This window comes from Salvelinus alpinus, chromosome 14 (genome assembly GCF_045679555.1).
Source record: "Salvelinus alpinus chromosome 14, SLU_Salpinus.1, whole genome shotgun sequence".
Taxonomy (NCBI): Eukaryota; Metazoa; Chordata; class Actinopteri; order Salmoniformes; family Salmonidae; genus Salvelinus; species Salvelinus alpinus.
In genome coordinates, this window is record NC_092099.1 from 19,439,443 (window position 1) to 19,455,120 (window position 15,678).

General features: G+C 44.5%; 1 protein-coding gene across 2 annotated transcripts in view; it reads right to left on the reverse strand.

Annotated features, from left to right (window-relative positions):
• Positions 1-15,678, reverse strand: part of nrp2b (neuropilin 2b) — a 232,753-nt gene that overhangs the window by 29,689 nt on the left and 187,386 nt on the right. For both annotated transcript variants that reach the window (XM_071340725.1, XM_071340724.1), the window contains exons 12-15: positions 15,236-15,313; positions 13,823-13,984; positions 6,414-6,688; positions 6,216-6,312 (exon numbers count right to left, since the gene is read on the reverse strand). In XM_071340725.1, the coding sequence (XP_071196826.1) occupies positions 6,216-6,312; positions 6,414-6,688; positions 13,823-13,984; positions 15,236-15,313 (612 nt within the window). The remainder of the gene's footprint in view (positions 1-6,215; positions 6,313-6,413; positions 6,689-13,822; positions 13,985-15,235; positions 15,314-15,678) is intronic.

A 15,678-nucleotide genomic window follows, 5' to 3' on the forward strand; every position in this document is an offset into this window, starting at 1 on the left:
GAGGGAGTCAAAGGAAGGAGAGAGTCAAAGGAAGGAGGGAGTCAAAGGAAAGAGGGAGTCAATTGAAGGAGGGAGTCAAACTAAGGAGAGAGTCAAATGAAGGAGGGAGTCAAAATGAAGGAGATAGTCAAGGAAGGAGAGAGTCAAATGAAAGAGGGAGTCAAATGAAGGAGGGAGTCAAATGAAGGAGGGAGTCAAATGAAGGAGGGAGTCAAATGAAGGGGGGAGTCAAATGAAGGAGGGAGTCAAAATGAAGGAGAGAGTCAAAATGAAGGGGGGAGTCAAATGAAGGAGGGAGTCAAAATGAAGGAGAGAGTCAAATGAAGGAGAGAGTCAAATGAAAGAGAGTCAAAGGAAGGAGGGAGTCAAATGAAGGAGGGAGTCAAATGAAGGAGGGAGTCAAATGAAGGAGGGAGTCAAATGAAGGAGGGAGTCAAATGAAGGAGGGAGTCAAATGAAGGAGGGAGTCAAATGAAGGGGGGAGTCAAATGAAGGGGGGAGTCAAATGAAGGAGAGAATAAAATGAAGGAGAGACTCAAATGAAAGAGAGTCCAAGGAAGGAGAGAGTCAAATGAAGGAGAGAGTCAAATGAAGGAGAGAGTCAAATGAAGGATAGAGTCAAATGAAGGAGGGAGTCAAATGAAGGAGGGAGTCAAATGAAGGAGGGAGTCAAATGAAGGAGAGTCAAAGGAAGGAGAGAGTCAAATGGAAGGAGGGAGTCAAATGAAGGAGAGAGTCAAATGAAGGAGAGAGTCAAATGAAGGAGAGGAGACAGACACATCCTAAATGTCTAGGAATATATTTTGAGGGTATCCTGAAAGGGAGTCTAGTATCTACTGTACTGTGTCTGAGAGGGAGTCTAGTCTACTGTACTGTGTCTGAGAGGTAGTCTAGTATCTACTGTACTGTGTCTGAGAGGGAGTCTAGTCTACTGTACTGTGTCTGGGAGGGAGTCTAGTCTACTGTACTGTGTCTGAGAGGGAGTCTAGTCTACTGTACTGTGTCTGAGAGGGAGTCTAGTATCTACTGTACTGTGTCTGAGAGGGAGTCTAGTCTACTGTACTGTGTCTGAGAGGGAGTCTAGTATCTACTGTACTGTGTCTGAGAGGGAGTCTAGTATCTACTGTACTGTGTCTGAGAGGGAGTCTAGTCTACTGTACTGTGTCTGAGAGGTAGTCTAGTCTACTGTACTGTGTCTGGGAGGGAGTCTAGTCTACTGTACTGTGTCTGAGAGGGAGTCTAGTCTACTGTACTTTGTCTGAGAGGGAGTCTAGTATCTACTGTACTGTGTCTGAGAGGGAGTCTAGTCTACTGTACTGTGTCTGGGAGGGAGTCTAGTCTACTGTACTGTGTCTGAGAGGGAGTCTAGTCTACTGTACTGTGTCTGAGAGGTAGTCTAGTCTACTGTACTGTGTCTGAGAGGGAGTCTAGTATCTACTGTACTGTGTCTGAGAGGGAGTCTAGTCTACTGTACTGTGTCTGAGAGGTAGTCTAGTATCTACTGTACTGTGTCTGGGAGGGAGTCTAGTCTACTGTACTGTGTCTGAGAGGGAGTCTAGTCTACTGTACTGTGTCTGAGAGGGAGTCTAGTATCTACTGTACTGTGTCTGAGAGGGAGTCTAGTCTACTGTACTGTGTCTGAGAGGTAGTCTAGTATCTACTGTACTGTGTCTGAGAGGGAGTCTAGTATCTACTGTACTGTGTCTGAGAGGGAGTCTAGTATCTACTGTACTGTGTCTGAGAGGGAGTCTAGTCTACTGTACTGTGTCTGAGAGGGAGTCTAGTATCTACTGTACTGTGTCTGGGAGGGAGTCTAGTCTACTGTACTGTGTCTGAGAGGTAGTCTAGTCTACTGTACTGTGTCTGAGAGGGAGTCTAGTATCTACTGTACTGTGTCTGAGAGGGAGTCTAGTCTACTGTACTGTGTCTGAGAGGGAGTCTAGTCTACTGTACTGTGTCTGAGAGGGAGTCTAGTCTACTGTACTGTGTCTGAGAGGGAGTCTAGTATCTACTGTACTGTGTCTGAGAGGGAGTCTAGTCTACTGTACTGTGTCTGAGAGGGAGTCTAGTCTACTGTACTGTGTCTGAGAGGTAGTCTAGTCTACTGTACTGTGTCTGAGAGGTAGTCTAGTATCTACTGTACTGTGTCTGAGAGGGAGTCTAGTATCTACTGTACTGTGTCTGAGAGGGAGTCTAGTATCTACTGTACTGTGTCTGAGAGGGAGTCTAGTCTACTGTACTGTGTCTGGGAGGGAGTCTAGTCTACTGTACTGTGTCTGAGAGGGAGTCTAGTCTACTGTACTGTGTCTGAGAGGGAGTCTAGTCTACTGTACTGTGTCTGAGAGGGAGTCTAGTCTACTGTACTGTGTCTGGGAGGGAGTCTAGTCTACTGTACTGTGTCTGAGAGGGAGTCTAGTATCTACTGTACTGTGTCTGAGAGGGAGTCTAGTATCTACTGTACTGTGTCTGAGAGGGAGTCTAGTCTACTGTACTGTGTCTGAGAGGTAGTCTAGTCTACTGTACTGTGTCTGAGAGGGAGTCTAGTCTACTGTACTGTGTCTGGGAGGGAGTCTAGTCTACTGTACTGTGTCTGAGAGGGAGTCTAGTCTACTGTACTGTGTCTGAGAGGGAGTCTAGTCTACTGTACTGTGTCTGAGAGGTAGTCTAGTCTACTGTACTGTGTCTGAAAGGGAGTCTAGTATCTACTGTACTGTGTCTGAGAGGGAGTCTAGTATCTACTGTACTGTGTCTGAGAGGTAGTCTAGTATCTACTGTACTGTGTCTGAGAGGGAGTCTAGTCTACTGTACTGTGTCTGAGAGGGAGTCTAGTCTACTGTACTGTGTCTGAGAGGTAGTCTAGTCTACTGTACTGTGTCTGAAAGGGAGTCTAGTATCTACTGTACTTTGTCTGAGAGGGAGTCTAGTATCTACTGTACTGTGTCTGAGAGGTAGTCTAGTATCTACTGTACTGTGTCTGAGAGGGAGTCTAGTCTACTGTACTGTGTCTGAGAGGGAGTCTAGTCTACTGTACTGTGTCTGAGAGGGAGTCTAGTCTACTGTACTGTGTCTGAGAGGGAGTCTAGTATCTACTGTACTGTGTCTGAGAGGGAGTCTAGTATCTACTGTACTGTGTCTGAGAGGGAGTCTAGTATCTACTGTACTGTGTCTGAGAGGGAGTCTAGTATCTACTGTACTGTGTCTGAGAGGGAGTCTAGTCTACTGTACTGTGTCTGAGAGGGAGTCTAGTCTACTGTACTGTGTCTGAGAGGGATTCTAGTCTACTGTACTGTGTCTGAGAGGTAGTCTAGTCTACTGTACTGTGTCTGAGAGGTAGTCTAGTCTACTGTACTGTGTCTGAGAGGTAGTCTAGTATCTACTGTACTGTGTCTGAGAGGGAGTCTAGTATCTACTGTACTGTGTCTGAGAGGGAGTCTAGTCTACTGTACTGTGTCTGAGAGGGAGTCTAGTCTACTGTACTGTGTCTGAGAGGGAGTCTAGTATCTACTGTACTGTGTCTGAGAGGGAGTCTAGTATCTACTGTACTGTGTCTGAAAGGGAGTCTAGTCTACTGTACTGTGTCTGGGAGGGAGTCTAGTCTACTGTACTGTGTCTGAGAGGGAGTCTAGTATCTACTGTACTGTGTCTGAGAGGGAGTCTAGTATCTACTGTACTGTGTCTGAGAGGGAGTCTAGTCTACTGTACTGTGTCTGAGAGGGAGTCTAGTATCTACTGTACTGTGTCTGAGAGGGAGTCTAGTATCTACTGTACTGTGTCTGAGAGGGAGTCTAGTATCTACTGTACTGTGTCTGAGAGGGAGTCTAGTCTACTGTACTGTGTCTGAGAGGTAGTCTAGTATCTACTGTACTGTGTCTGAGAGGGAGTCTAGTATCTACTGTACTGTGTCTGAGAGGGAGTCTAGTCTACTGTACTGTGTCTGAGAGGTAGTCTAGTCTACTGTACTGTGTCTGAGAGGGAGTCTAGTATCTACTGTACTGTGTCTGAGAGGGAGTCTAGTATCTACTGTACTGTGTCTGAGAGGGAGTCTAGTATCTACTGTACTGTGTCTGAGAGGGAGTCTAGTCTACTGTACTGTGTCTGGGAGGGAGTCTAGTCTACTGTACTGTGTCTGAGAGGTAGTCTAGTCTACTGTACTGTGTCTGAGAGGGAGTCTAGTATCTACTGTACTGTGTCTGAGAGGGAGTCTAGTATCTACTGTACTGTGTCTGAGAGAGAGTCTAGTCTACTGTACTGTGTCTGAGAGGGAGTCTAGTCTACTGTACTGTGTCTGAGAGGGAGTCTAGTATCTACTGTACTGTGTCTGAGAGGGAGTCTAGTATCTACTGTACTGTGTCTGAGAGGGAGTCTAGTATCTACTGTACTGTGTCTGAGAGGGAGTCTAGTCTACTGTACTGTGTCTGAGAGGTAGTCTAGTATCTACTGTACTGTGTCTGAGAGGGAGTCTAGTATCTACTGTACTGTGTCTGAGAGGGAGTCTAGTCTACTGTACTGTGTCTGAGAGGTAGTCTAGTCTACTGTACTGTGTCTGAGAGGGAGTCTAGTCTACTGTACTGTGTCTGAGAGGTAGTCTAGTATCTACTGTACTGTGTCTGAGAGGTAGTCTAGTATCTACTGTACTGTGTCTGAGAGGGAGTCTAGTCTACTGTACTGTGTCTGAGAGGGAGTCTAGTATCTACTGTACTGTGTCTGAGAGGGAGTCTAGTCTACTGTACTGTGTCTGGGAGGGAGTCTAGTCTACTGTACTGTGTCTGAGAGGTAGTCTAGTCTACTGTACTGTGTCTGAGAGGTAGTCTAGTATCTACTGTACTGTGTCTGGGAGGTAGTCTAGTATCTACTGTACTGTGTCTGAGAGGGAGTCTAGTATCTACTGTACTGTGTCTGAGAGGGAGTCTAGTATCTACTGTACTGTGTCTGAAAGGGAGTCTAGTATCTACTGTACTGTGTCTGGGAGGTAGTCTAGTATCTACTGTACTGTGTCTGGGAGGTAGTCTAGTATCTACTGTACTGTGTCTGAGAGGGAGTCTAGTATCTACTGTACTGTGTCTGAAAGGGAGTCTAGTATCTACTGTACTGTGTCTGGGAGGTAGTCTAGTATCTACTGTACTGTGTCTGGGAGGTAGTCTAGTATCTACTGTACTGTGTCTGAGAGGTAGTCTAGTATCTACTGTACTGTGTCTGGGAGGTAGTCTAGTATCTACTGTACTGTGTCTGGGAGGTAGTCTAGTATCTACTGTACTGTGTCTGAAAGGGAGTCTAGTATCTACTGTACTGTGTCTGGGAGGTAGTCTAGTATCTACTGTACTGTGTCTGGGAGGTAGTCTAGTCTACTGTACTGTGTCTGGGAGGTAGTCTAGTCTACTGTACTGTGTCTGAAAGGGAGTCTAGTCTACTGTACTGTGTCTGAAAGGGAGTCTAGTCTACTGTACTGTGTCTGAGAGGTAGTCTAGTCTACTGTACTGTGTCTGAGAGGGAGTCTAGTCTACTGTACTGTGTCTGAAAGGGAGTCTAGTCTACTGTACTGTGTCTGGGAGGGAGTCTAGTCTACTGTACTGTGTCTGAGAGGGAGTCTAGTAATTCTCTCTGGTGACAGTGGAAGGCTGTGTTAACCAACAAGAGAGAAGAGGGAGAAAGATGTAATTAAATATAGATTAGAATCACAAGGTTGGCGCATGGCCTACTTTCCTGTTTTTGTGAACGAGAACATTATACGATTTTTATTCTTCTCTTATTTCCCCTTTTTTTGTGAACTTAATTTTGAGACCATGTAGAGAGAGAGATATGCAGAGCCAGGAAGAAAGAGAGGCCCCTGTATGGCTGCGTTGATAGAGATTAGTCCTTGCAATGCCAGGGTTGTGGGTTCGATTCCAACGGAGGAGGGATGGAAAAATGTAAGCCCTAAATTCTATAAATCACTCTGGATGAGAGGGTATGACTGAAGAGGGAGAGAGTTTGACATAGGGTAGGACAGAGAGGGTGTGTGTGTGTGTGTGTGTGTGTGTGTGTGTGTGTGTGTGTGTGTGTGTGTGTGTGTGTGTGTGTGTGTGTGTGTGTGTGTGTGTGTGTGTGTGTGTGTGTGTGTGTCTCTCTGGGCTATGCTGTGTGGCAGGTAAACCGGGGGGGGCGTATTCAGCCTGTTGTAACTGGTGGGAATCGGTCTCCTGCTCGCCAAGGTCAAAACAGACGCGAGGTACACTTACGTGTGCATTGTTCCAGCTCAGTACTGGAGCTCATGTGGATGTTGTCTATCCAGATGTGTCCTCTGTTGCTGTGCTCAAAGAAGCCTTCAATCACCACCTTGACGGAGAGGAAGAAGAAGATGACAGACTTTATCATTATCTCCGTGAAATAAATGAACTGTCACTAATCGAAGAGCATTTGTACTACGGTCTGTGTACCTGGTACTCTTTGGGTGACTGGGGCAGGATGGTGCGTCCCTCCTTCCACACGGACCCCTGGTCTCCTCCGAGGGCCCAGAGCAGAGTCTCCTCCCGGTCGTTGTCTCTGAGGAGGATCCTGAGGGACCCCTGGCCTTGGTTCTCGGGCCCCTGGAGCTGGTAGTTGAAGAGCAGGCATAGCGGCCCCCTCTCGGGCCCTACCGCGGGGCTCACCAGACGGGCTCGCTGTCTCTCTGTCCTGGGGCTGGCCTCGATGTGGAGGAAGTTACCCACGTCTGAAGGACAGGAACATAGAGAAATCAGAGTTAGATAGGACAACACAATATGGAGTGTCCCCTAACCATCAATACAGTATGGAGTGTCCCCTAACCATCAATACAATATGGAGTGTCCCCTAACCATCAATACAATATGGAGTGTCCCCTAACCATCAATACAATATGGAGTGTCCCCTAGCCATCAATACAATATGGAGTGTCCCCTAACCATCAATACAATATGGAGTGTCCCCTAACCATCAATACAATATGGAGTGTCCCCTAACCATCAATACAATATGGAGTGTCCCCTAACCATCAATACAGTATGGAGTGTCCCCTAACCATCAATACAATATGGAGTGTCCCCTAACCATCAATACAGTATGGAGTGTCCCCTAACCATCAATACAGTATGGAGTGTCCCCTAACCATCAATACAATATGGAGTGTCCCCTAACCATCAACACAATATGGAGTGTCCCCTAACCATCAATACAGTATGGAGTGTCCCCTAACCATCAATACAATATGGAGTGTCCCCTAACCATCAATACAGTATGGAGTGTCCCCTAACCATCAATACAGTATGGAGTGTCCCCTAACCATCAATACAATATGGAGTGTCCCCTAATTATCAACACAATATGGAGTGTCCCCTAACCATCAATACAGTATGGAGTGTCCCCTAACCATCAATACAATATGGAGTGTCCCCTAGCCATCAATACAGTATGGAGTGTCCCCTAGCCATCAATACAGTATGGAGTGTCCCCTAACCATCAATACAGTATGGAGTGTCCCCTAGCCATCAACACAATATGGAGTGTCCCCTAACCATCAATACAGTATGGAGTTTCCCCTAGCCATCAATACAATATGGAGTGTCCCCTAACCATCAATACAGTATGGAGTGTCCCCTAACCATCAATACAATATGGAGTGTCCCCTAACCATCAATACAGTATGGAGTGTCCCCTAGCCATCAATACAATATGGAGTGTCCCCTAACCATCAATACAGTATGGAGTGTCCCCTAACCATCAATACAATATGGAGTGTCCCCTAACCATCAATACAGTATGGAGTGAGACAGAGAGAGGGAGAGAAATATTTTAAATGTCTTTATTCTTTTGGAAATTCTGTGAGTGTAATGTTTACTGTTCATTTTTTATTGTTTATTTCACTTTTGTATATTATCTATTTCACTTGCTTTGGCAATGTTAACACATGTTTCCCATCCCAATAAAGCCCCTTGAATTGAATTGAAAAATGTTAAATCAAAGAGAGATAAGTCCTCCAGTATCTATGCTGCAGTAGTTTATGTGTCGGGGGGCTAGTCTGTTATATCTGGAGTACTTCTCCTGTCTTATCTGGTGTCCTGTGTGAATTTAAGTATGCTCTCTCTAATTCACTCTTTCTCCCTCTCTCTCTCCGGGAAGACCTGAGCCCTAGAGCCATGCTTCAGGACTACCTGGCCTGATGACTCCTGGCTGTCCCCAGTCCACCTGGTCGTGCTGCTGCTCCAGTTGCAACTGTTCTTCGGCTAGGGAACCCTGACCTGTTCACCGGACGTGAAAACCTGCTGTTTTCGACTCTCTCTCTCTCTCTCTCTCTACCGCACCTGCTGTCTCGACCTCTCAATGCTCGACTATGACAAAGCCAACTGACATTTACTCCTGATGTACTGACCTGTTGCACCCTTTACAACCACTGATTAGTATTTGACCATGCTGGTCATCTATGAACGTTTGAACATCTTGGCCATGTTCTGTTATAATCTCCACCCGGCACAGTCAGAAGAGGACTGGCCACCCCTCATAGCCTGGTTCCTCTCTAGGTTTCTTCCTAGGTTCTGGCCTTTCTAGGCAGTTTTTCCTAGCCACCGTGCTTCTACACCTGCATTGCTTGTTGTTTGGGGGTTTTAGGCTGGGTTTCTGTTAAGCACTTTGAGATATCAGCTGATGTTAAAAAGGGCTTCATAAATACATTTGATTGATTGATAGCTTCTCTCAAGAGCCGGGTCTGCCTACGACGGTGTCTCTTAATAACAAGGTTATGCTCACTGTGTCTGTACATAGTCAAGGGTTTTCTTAATGTTTGGTCAGTCTAAGTGGTCAGGTAACCTTGCATTCTAATTTGATCTGTTTATTTTTGGTTGATTCTTTCCAGTGTGATAAATAGTTATCTTTTTGTTTTCTCATGATTTGGTTGGGTCTAAATGTTGTTGTTTTTTTGTTGTCCTGGGGCTCTGTGGAGTCTGTTTGTGTTTGTGAACAGAGCCCCATGACCAGCTTGCTTAGGGGACTCTTCTCCAGGTTCATCTCTCTGTAGGTGATGGCTTTGAGGTGGAATGTGTGGACATCTTTTAGGTGGTTGTAGAATTTAACAGCTCTTTGATGGATTTTGATCACTAGCAGTTATTGGCCTAAATCTGCTCTGCTCTGATGACCTTTTTTGGAACACCATTATTTTGGTCTTACTGAGATTTACTGTCAGGGCCCAGGTCTGACAGAATCTGTGCAGAAGATCTAGGTGCTGCTGTAGGCTCTCCTTGGTTGGGGACATCATCAGCAAACAGTAGACATTTGACTTCTCTCTGTCTCTTCTTCTGTCTCTTCCTCTGTCTCTCTCTGTCATCTCATCTCTATCAAAATAGTAATCTTGTCTGTCTGTCTGTCTGTCTGTCTGTCTGTCTGTCTGTCTGTCTGTCTGTCTGTCTGTCTGTCTGTCTGTCTGTCTGTCTGTCTGACTCTGTCTCTGTCTCTGTCTCTGTCTCTGTCTCTCTCTCTCGCTCTCTCGCTCTCTCTCTCTCTCTCTCTCTGTCTCTCTCTGTCTCTCTCTGTCTCTCTCTCTCTCTCTCCCCCTCCCAGCCATAGAGAAGAAGAGTTGAGTTATTGATATTATTTAACAGCCGTTCTTTTCCAGTTAGATAAAACTTTGATGAATTAGAAACACATCAAGATGAATGAATTATAAATCAAGGTTGATGAGGAAGTAACTAACTATTTCTTCACAGTGCCTTCGTCCCATTTGGCACCTTATTTCCTACATACTGCACTACTTTTTGTCCAGGGCCATAGGGGCTATCTACAGAATAGGGAGCCATTAGGGACACACCATATAAAGTGCCTAAATTGCTCTTCTCTTTAATTAATACAGTCCAAACTTGTTTCTGTTTGATCCTGGGAAAGATAAATTAATTCTACTTCTTGTTGGGTTGAGTCCCAAATGGCACCCGAGGGCCAATAAGGCTCTTGTCAAAAGTAGTGCACTATATACCGAATAGGGTGCTATTTGGGAAGCAGCCTTGATAGCTACATGCAGGACTTCTTAGCATAAAGTGATCTGCCTGCGAGGAAACTATCTGAGGGGCAGGAAGGGAGTGCTAGGAGGATTGTTTTTCACAGAAATATGTTCTCTACTGGAATATGTTCTCTACAGGAATATGTTCTCTACAGGAATATGTTCTCTACTGGAATATGTTCTCTACAGGAATATGTTCTCTATAGGAATATGTTCTCTACAGGAATATGTTCTCTACAGGAATATGTTCTCTACTGGAATATGTTCTCTACAGGAATATGTTCTCTATAGGAATATGTTCTCTACAGGAATATGTTCTCTACAGGAATATGTTCTCTACTGGAATATGTTCTCTACAGGAATATGTTCTCTATAGGAATATGTTCTCTACAGGAATATGTTCTCTACTGGAATATGTTCTCTACAGGAATACGTTCTCTACTGGAATATGTTCTCTACAGGAATATGTTCTCTACAGGAATATGTTCTCTACAGGAATATGTTCTCTACTGGAATATGTTCTCTACAGGAATATGTTCTCTACAGGAATATGTTCTCTACAGGAATATGTTCTCTACAGGAATATGTTCTCTACTGGAATATGTTCTCTACAGGAATATGTTCTCTACAGGAATATGTTCTCTACAGGAATATGTTCTCTACAGGAATATGTTCTCTACTGGAATATGTTCTCTACAGGAATATGTTCTCTACAGGAATATGTTCTCTACAGGAATATGTTCTCTACAGGAATATGTTCTCTACAGGAATATATTCTCTACAGGAATATGTTCTCTACAGGAATATGTTCTCTACAGGAATATGTTCTCTACTGGAATATGTTCTCTATAGGAATATGTTCTCTACTGGAATATGTTCTCTACTGGAATATGTTCCCTACAGGAATATATTCTTTACTGGAACATGTTCTCTACTGGAATATGTTCTCTATAGGAATATGTTCTCTACAGGAATATGTTCTCTACAGGAATATGTTCTCTACTGGAATATGTTCTCTACAGGAATATGTTCTCTACAGGAATATGTTCTCTACAGGAATATGTTCTCTACAGGAATATGTTCTCTACAGGAATATATTCTCTACAGGAATACGTTCTCTACAGGAATATGTTCTCTACTGGAATATGTTCTCTACAGGAATATGTTCTCTACAGGAATATGTTCTCTACAGGAATATGTTCTCTACTGGAATATGTTCTCTACTGGAATATGTTCTCTACAGGAATATGTTCTCTGCAGGAATATATTCTCTACAGGAATATGTTCTCTACAGGAATATGTTTTCTCCCTATAGGAATATGTTCTTTACTGGAATATGTTCTCTACTGGAATATGTTCTCTACAGGAATATGTTCTCTACAGGAATATGTTCTCTACAGGAATATTTTCTCTACAGGAATATGTTCTCTACTGGAATATGTTCTTTACTGGAATATGTTCTCTACTGGAATATGTTCTTTACTGGAATATGTTCTCTATAGGAATATGTTCTCTACTGGAATATGTTCTCTACAGGAATATGTTCTCTACAGGAATATGTTCTCTACAGGAATATGTTCTCTACTGGAATATGTTCTCTACTGGAATATGTTCTCTACAGGAATATGTTCTTTACTGGAATATGTTCTCTACTGGAATATGTTCTCTCTCTACAGGAATATGTTCCCTACAGGAATATGTTCTTTACTGGAACATGTTCTCTACAGGAATATGTTCTCTATAGGAATATGTTCTCTACTGGAATATGTTCTCTCTCTACAGGAATATGTTCCCTACAGGAATATGTTCTTTACTGGAACATGTTCTCTACTGGAACATGTTCTCTACAGGAATATGTTCTCTATAGGAATATGTTCTCTACAGGAATATGTTCTCTACAGGAATATGTTCTCTACTGGAATATGTTCTCTACTGGAATATGTTCTCTACAGGAATATGTTCTCTACAGGAATATGTTCTCTACTGGAATATGTTCTCTACAGGAATATGTTCTCTACTGGAATATGTTCTATCTCTACAGGAATATGTTCTCTCTCTCTCTGTTCACTCTTCTCTCTCTGTGTTGAGCAGGAGGCCCCAAGTACACATTGGAATGTCAAGGTCAGACAGTATCTCCGTCCCAAACGGAACCCTCTATGGTGCACTACATCTGATGGGCGCTGGTCAAACATAAAAGGAAAATGTGTGCTATTTTGGACACAGACAAGGTCACCTAGTGTGTTGGGAGGCTGCGTGCCTTCATAGTGCTCCAACATGAAGTCACTCCCTGTACAGCCTGGTGTATTGGACCTGAGAGAGAGAGCGCTGGAGCAACAGACCCGCCGTCTAACAGACCTGCCGTCCAACAGACCCGCCGTCCAACAGACCCGCTGTCCAACAGACCCGCCGTCCAACATTACCCGCCGTCCAACAGACCCGCCGTCCAACAGACCCGCCGTCTAACAGACCCGCCGTCCAACAGACCCGCCATTTAACAGAGCCGCCGTCTAGCAGACCCGCCATTTAACAGACCCGCCGTCTAACAGACCCGCCGTCCAACAGACCCGCTGTCCAACAGACCCGCCGTCCAACAGACCCGCCGTCCAACAGACCCGCCGTCTAACAGACCCGCCGTCCAACAGACCCGCCGTCCAACAGACCCGCCTGTTATCAAGGCAAAGGGTGGCTACTTTGAAGAATCTTAAATATAACATAAAAATATACATTTTGATTTGTTTAACACTTTTTTGGTTACTACATGACTCCATATGTGTTATTTCATAGTTGTGATGTCTTCACTATTATTCTACAATGTAGAAAATAGTAAAAATGTAAGAAAACCTCTTCAATGACTAGATGTCCAAACTATTGACTGATACTGTATATATAGCAATAAATAACTAAATGTTCTTAACATTTCTTTCAATCTTTTACCCAGATTTTAACAGAGACGCAGAGAAGCATATTTCGTTTCTTAAAAAGAGAAGCACCAGTCAGGAGGATAGAGAGACAGCTCAAGAGGTATGCTTAGATATGCAGAAAAATAAACCGTACATATTTTTCAAATCGAATTTCAGTTCTTTGGAAACTAAATTCCCCCCAGCCATCCTCACGCACATTGCACCTCCTCAGATTGTTGGGGTTCATGACGCCGCCGGTGGGTGGGTGTGTGCGTGTGTGTGTGTGTGTGCGTGCGTGCGTGCGTGCGTGCGTGCGTGCGTGCGTGCGTGTGTCGAGGCTGGGGAGTTCAGAAAGGAAAGTCAGGCCATGGGAGAAACAGGGCTGGAGCTCAGGAAGAAGAGGAAAGAAGAGAGATGAGGGAGGGAGAAGGAAGCGAGAGAGAGAGAACGATAGCATCGTAGTGGTGTTAAGGCAGGGCTCATGGGACAGGAGATGTGGAGTTATGGGGAAGATAGAGGTAGATAGAGGTGGATAGAGGTGGATAGAGGTAGATAGAGGTGGATAGAGGTGGATAGAGGTGGATAGAGGTGGATAGAGGTAGGATCTGATAAATACGCCTATAAATGATGCATCCATCAGACCATATTCCAACGCAGAATATATACGTATGCAGAGACATCCCATTTCAGCATGGATTCTGACAGATCCACAATCCAAAAACCAGGTGTCACCTCTCTATAAAGGGCAGTAGTCAGTGTGTCTCCTATCCAGTGATGACCATGATAAAACCAGGTGTCACCTCTCTATAAAGGGCAGTAGTCAGTGTGTCTCCTATCCAGTGATGACCATGATAAAACCAGGTGTCACCTCTCTTATAAAGGGCAGTAGTCAGTGTGTCTCCTATCCAGTGATGACCAGATGACTGTAAATGTGAGCGGTACTGACCGTCTTTGGGCAGAGACAGAGGTAGATCCAGACTAGGTGTTAGACCAGACGAGAGGCTGCCGCTGTGGAGAGACCAGCTCAGCTCTGACATGCTGTCTGGGATCCAGCCACACAGACTGGACTCGAAGTCACACAGACCGCCCAGAGACCACACAGTAGTGCCTAAAGAGGAGGGGTAGAGAGGGAAAAGGAGAGAGAGAGAGAGAACAAGATAAGTTAAACCTGTTACATGTAGCCTAGTTCCTACCACGGTGCTGTGTTAGTTCCACGTCTCCTACAACTCCTTTTGGGAGAACTCACACCCACGGCCTTGAATGAGGCTTGTTAGCGATTAGCATGCAGCATTAGCCCTGAGCCCTGACACCTACCGATAGAGGTCTAGATTATAGATTAGACAACAGGAGTGCTAGGCTAACGCTAGCTACAGTTAGCTTGATCAGCATGGAGCCCTACACCCTGGAATCACCCCTCAGCAATCAGCAGAGGAGAAGAGAGGAGCAGAGACACACACATACAGCATAATGTTAGCAGCATAATGTTAGCATTATAATGTTAGCAGCATAATGTTAGCATTATAATGTTAGCAGCATAATGTTAGCATTATAATGTTAGCAGCATAATGTTAGTGGCATAATGTTAGCAGCGTAATGTTAGCAGCATAATGTTAGTAGCATAATGTTAGCATTATACTGTTAGCAGCATAATGTTAGCATTATAATGTTAGTGGCATAATGTTAGCATTATAATTTTAGCGGCATAATGTTAGCATTATAATGTTAGCAGCATAATGTTAGCAGCATAATGTTAGCATTATAATGTTAGCAGCATAATGTTAGTGGCATAATGTTAGCATTATAATGTTAGCGGCATAATGTTAGCAGCATAATGTTAGCATTATAATGTTAGCGGCATAATGTTAGTGCCATAATGTTAGCAGCATAATGTTAGTGGCATAATGTTAGCAGCATAATGTTAGCAGCATAATGTTAACAGCATAATGTTAGCATCGTCATGTTAACAGCATGATGTTAGCATTATAATGTTAGCGGCATAATGTTAGTGGCATAATGTTAGCATTATAATGTTAGTGGCATAATGTTAGCAGCATAATGTTAGCATTATAATGTTAGTGGCATAATGTTAGCAGCATAATGTTAGCAGCATAATGTTAACAGCATAATGTTAGCATCGTAATGTTAACAGCATCAGGTTATGCAGCTATTAGGTTGAAAACACACAAGAGCACAAATCCAGCTCCCACACAGTGGACTAACCACATCCTCATTGGAGCAGAGGACAGGTAGCTCAATCAATGATGCTGATCAGACAGATCGTGATCAATACGTGTCTGAGCCTTACACCACGGTGAGGCCCTGTAGCCCTGTGTGTGTGTGTGTTACAGCGTGTAATTACCTGGTCCTCTCGAGGCAGCGGTGGTCTCCTCTAGTCTAGGCAGGGGGGTTGTGGCAGTGTCAGGAAGAGTAGTCATTTCTATAGAGAGGAGAAAAGAGCAGAGAGGATGGTTACTTTATCGTACAATTGTACACAAGGTTCATCGGAAATTAGACCTCTGGCTTTATCCTAAACACCTGAGAACCAACAACAGAGTCTGTGTCACATCTCTACCGTGTGAGGTCGTAGCGTAAACAACAGCACGTCTCTACCGTGTGAGGTCGTAGCGTAAACAACAGCACGTCTGTACCGTGTGAGGTCGTAGTGTAAACAACAGCACATCTGTACTGTGTGAGGCAGGGAGGTAGTGAGGTAGTGAGGTAGGGAGGTCAGGTGGTCGGGAGGTCGGGTGGTCGGGAGGTCGGGAGGTCGTGAGGTCGGGAGGTCGGGAGGTCGGGAGGTAG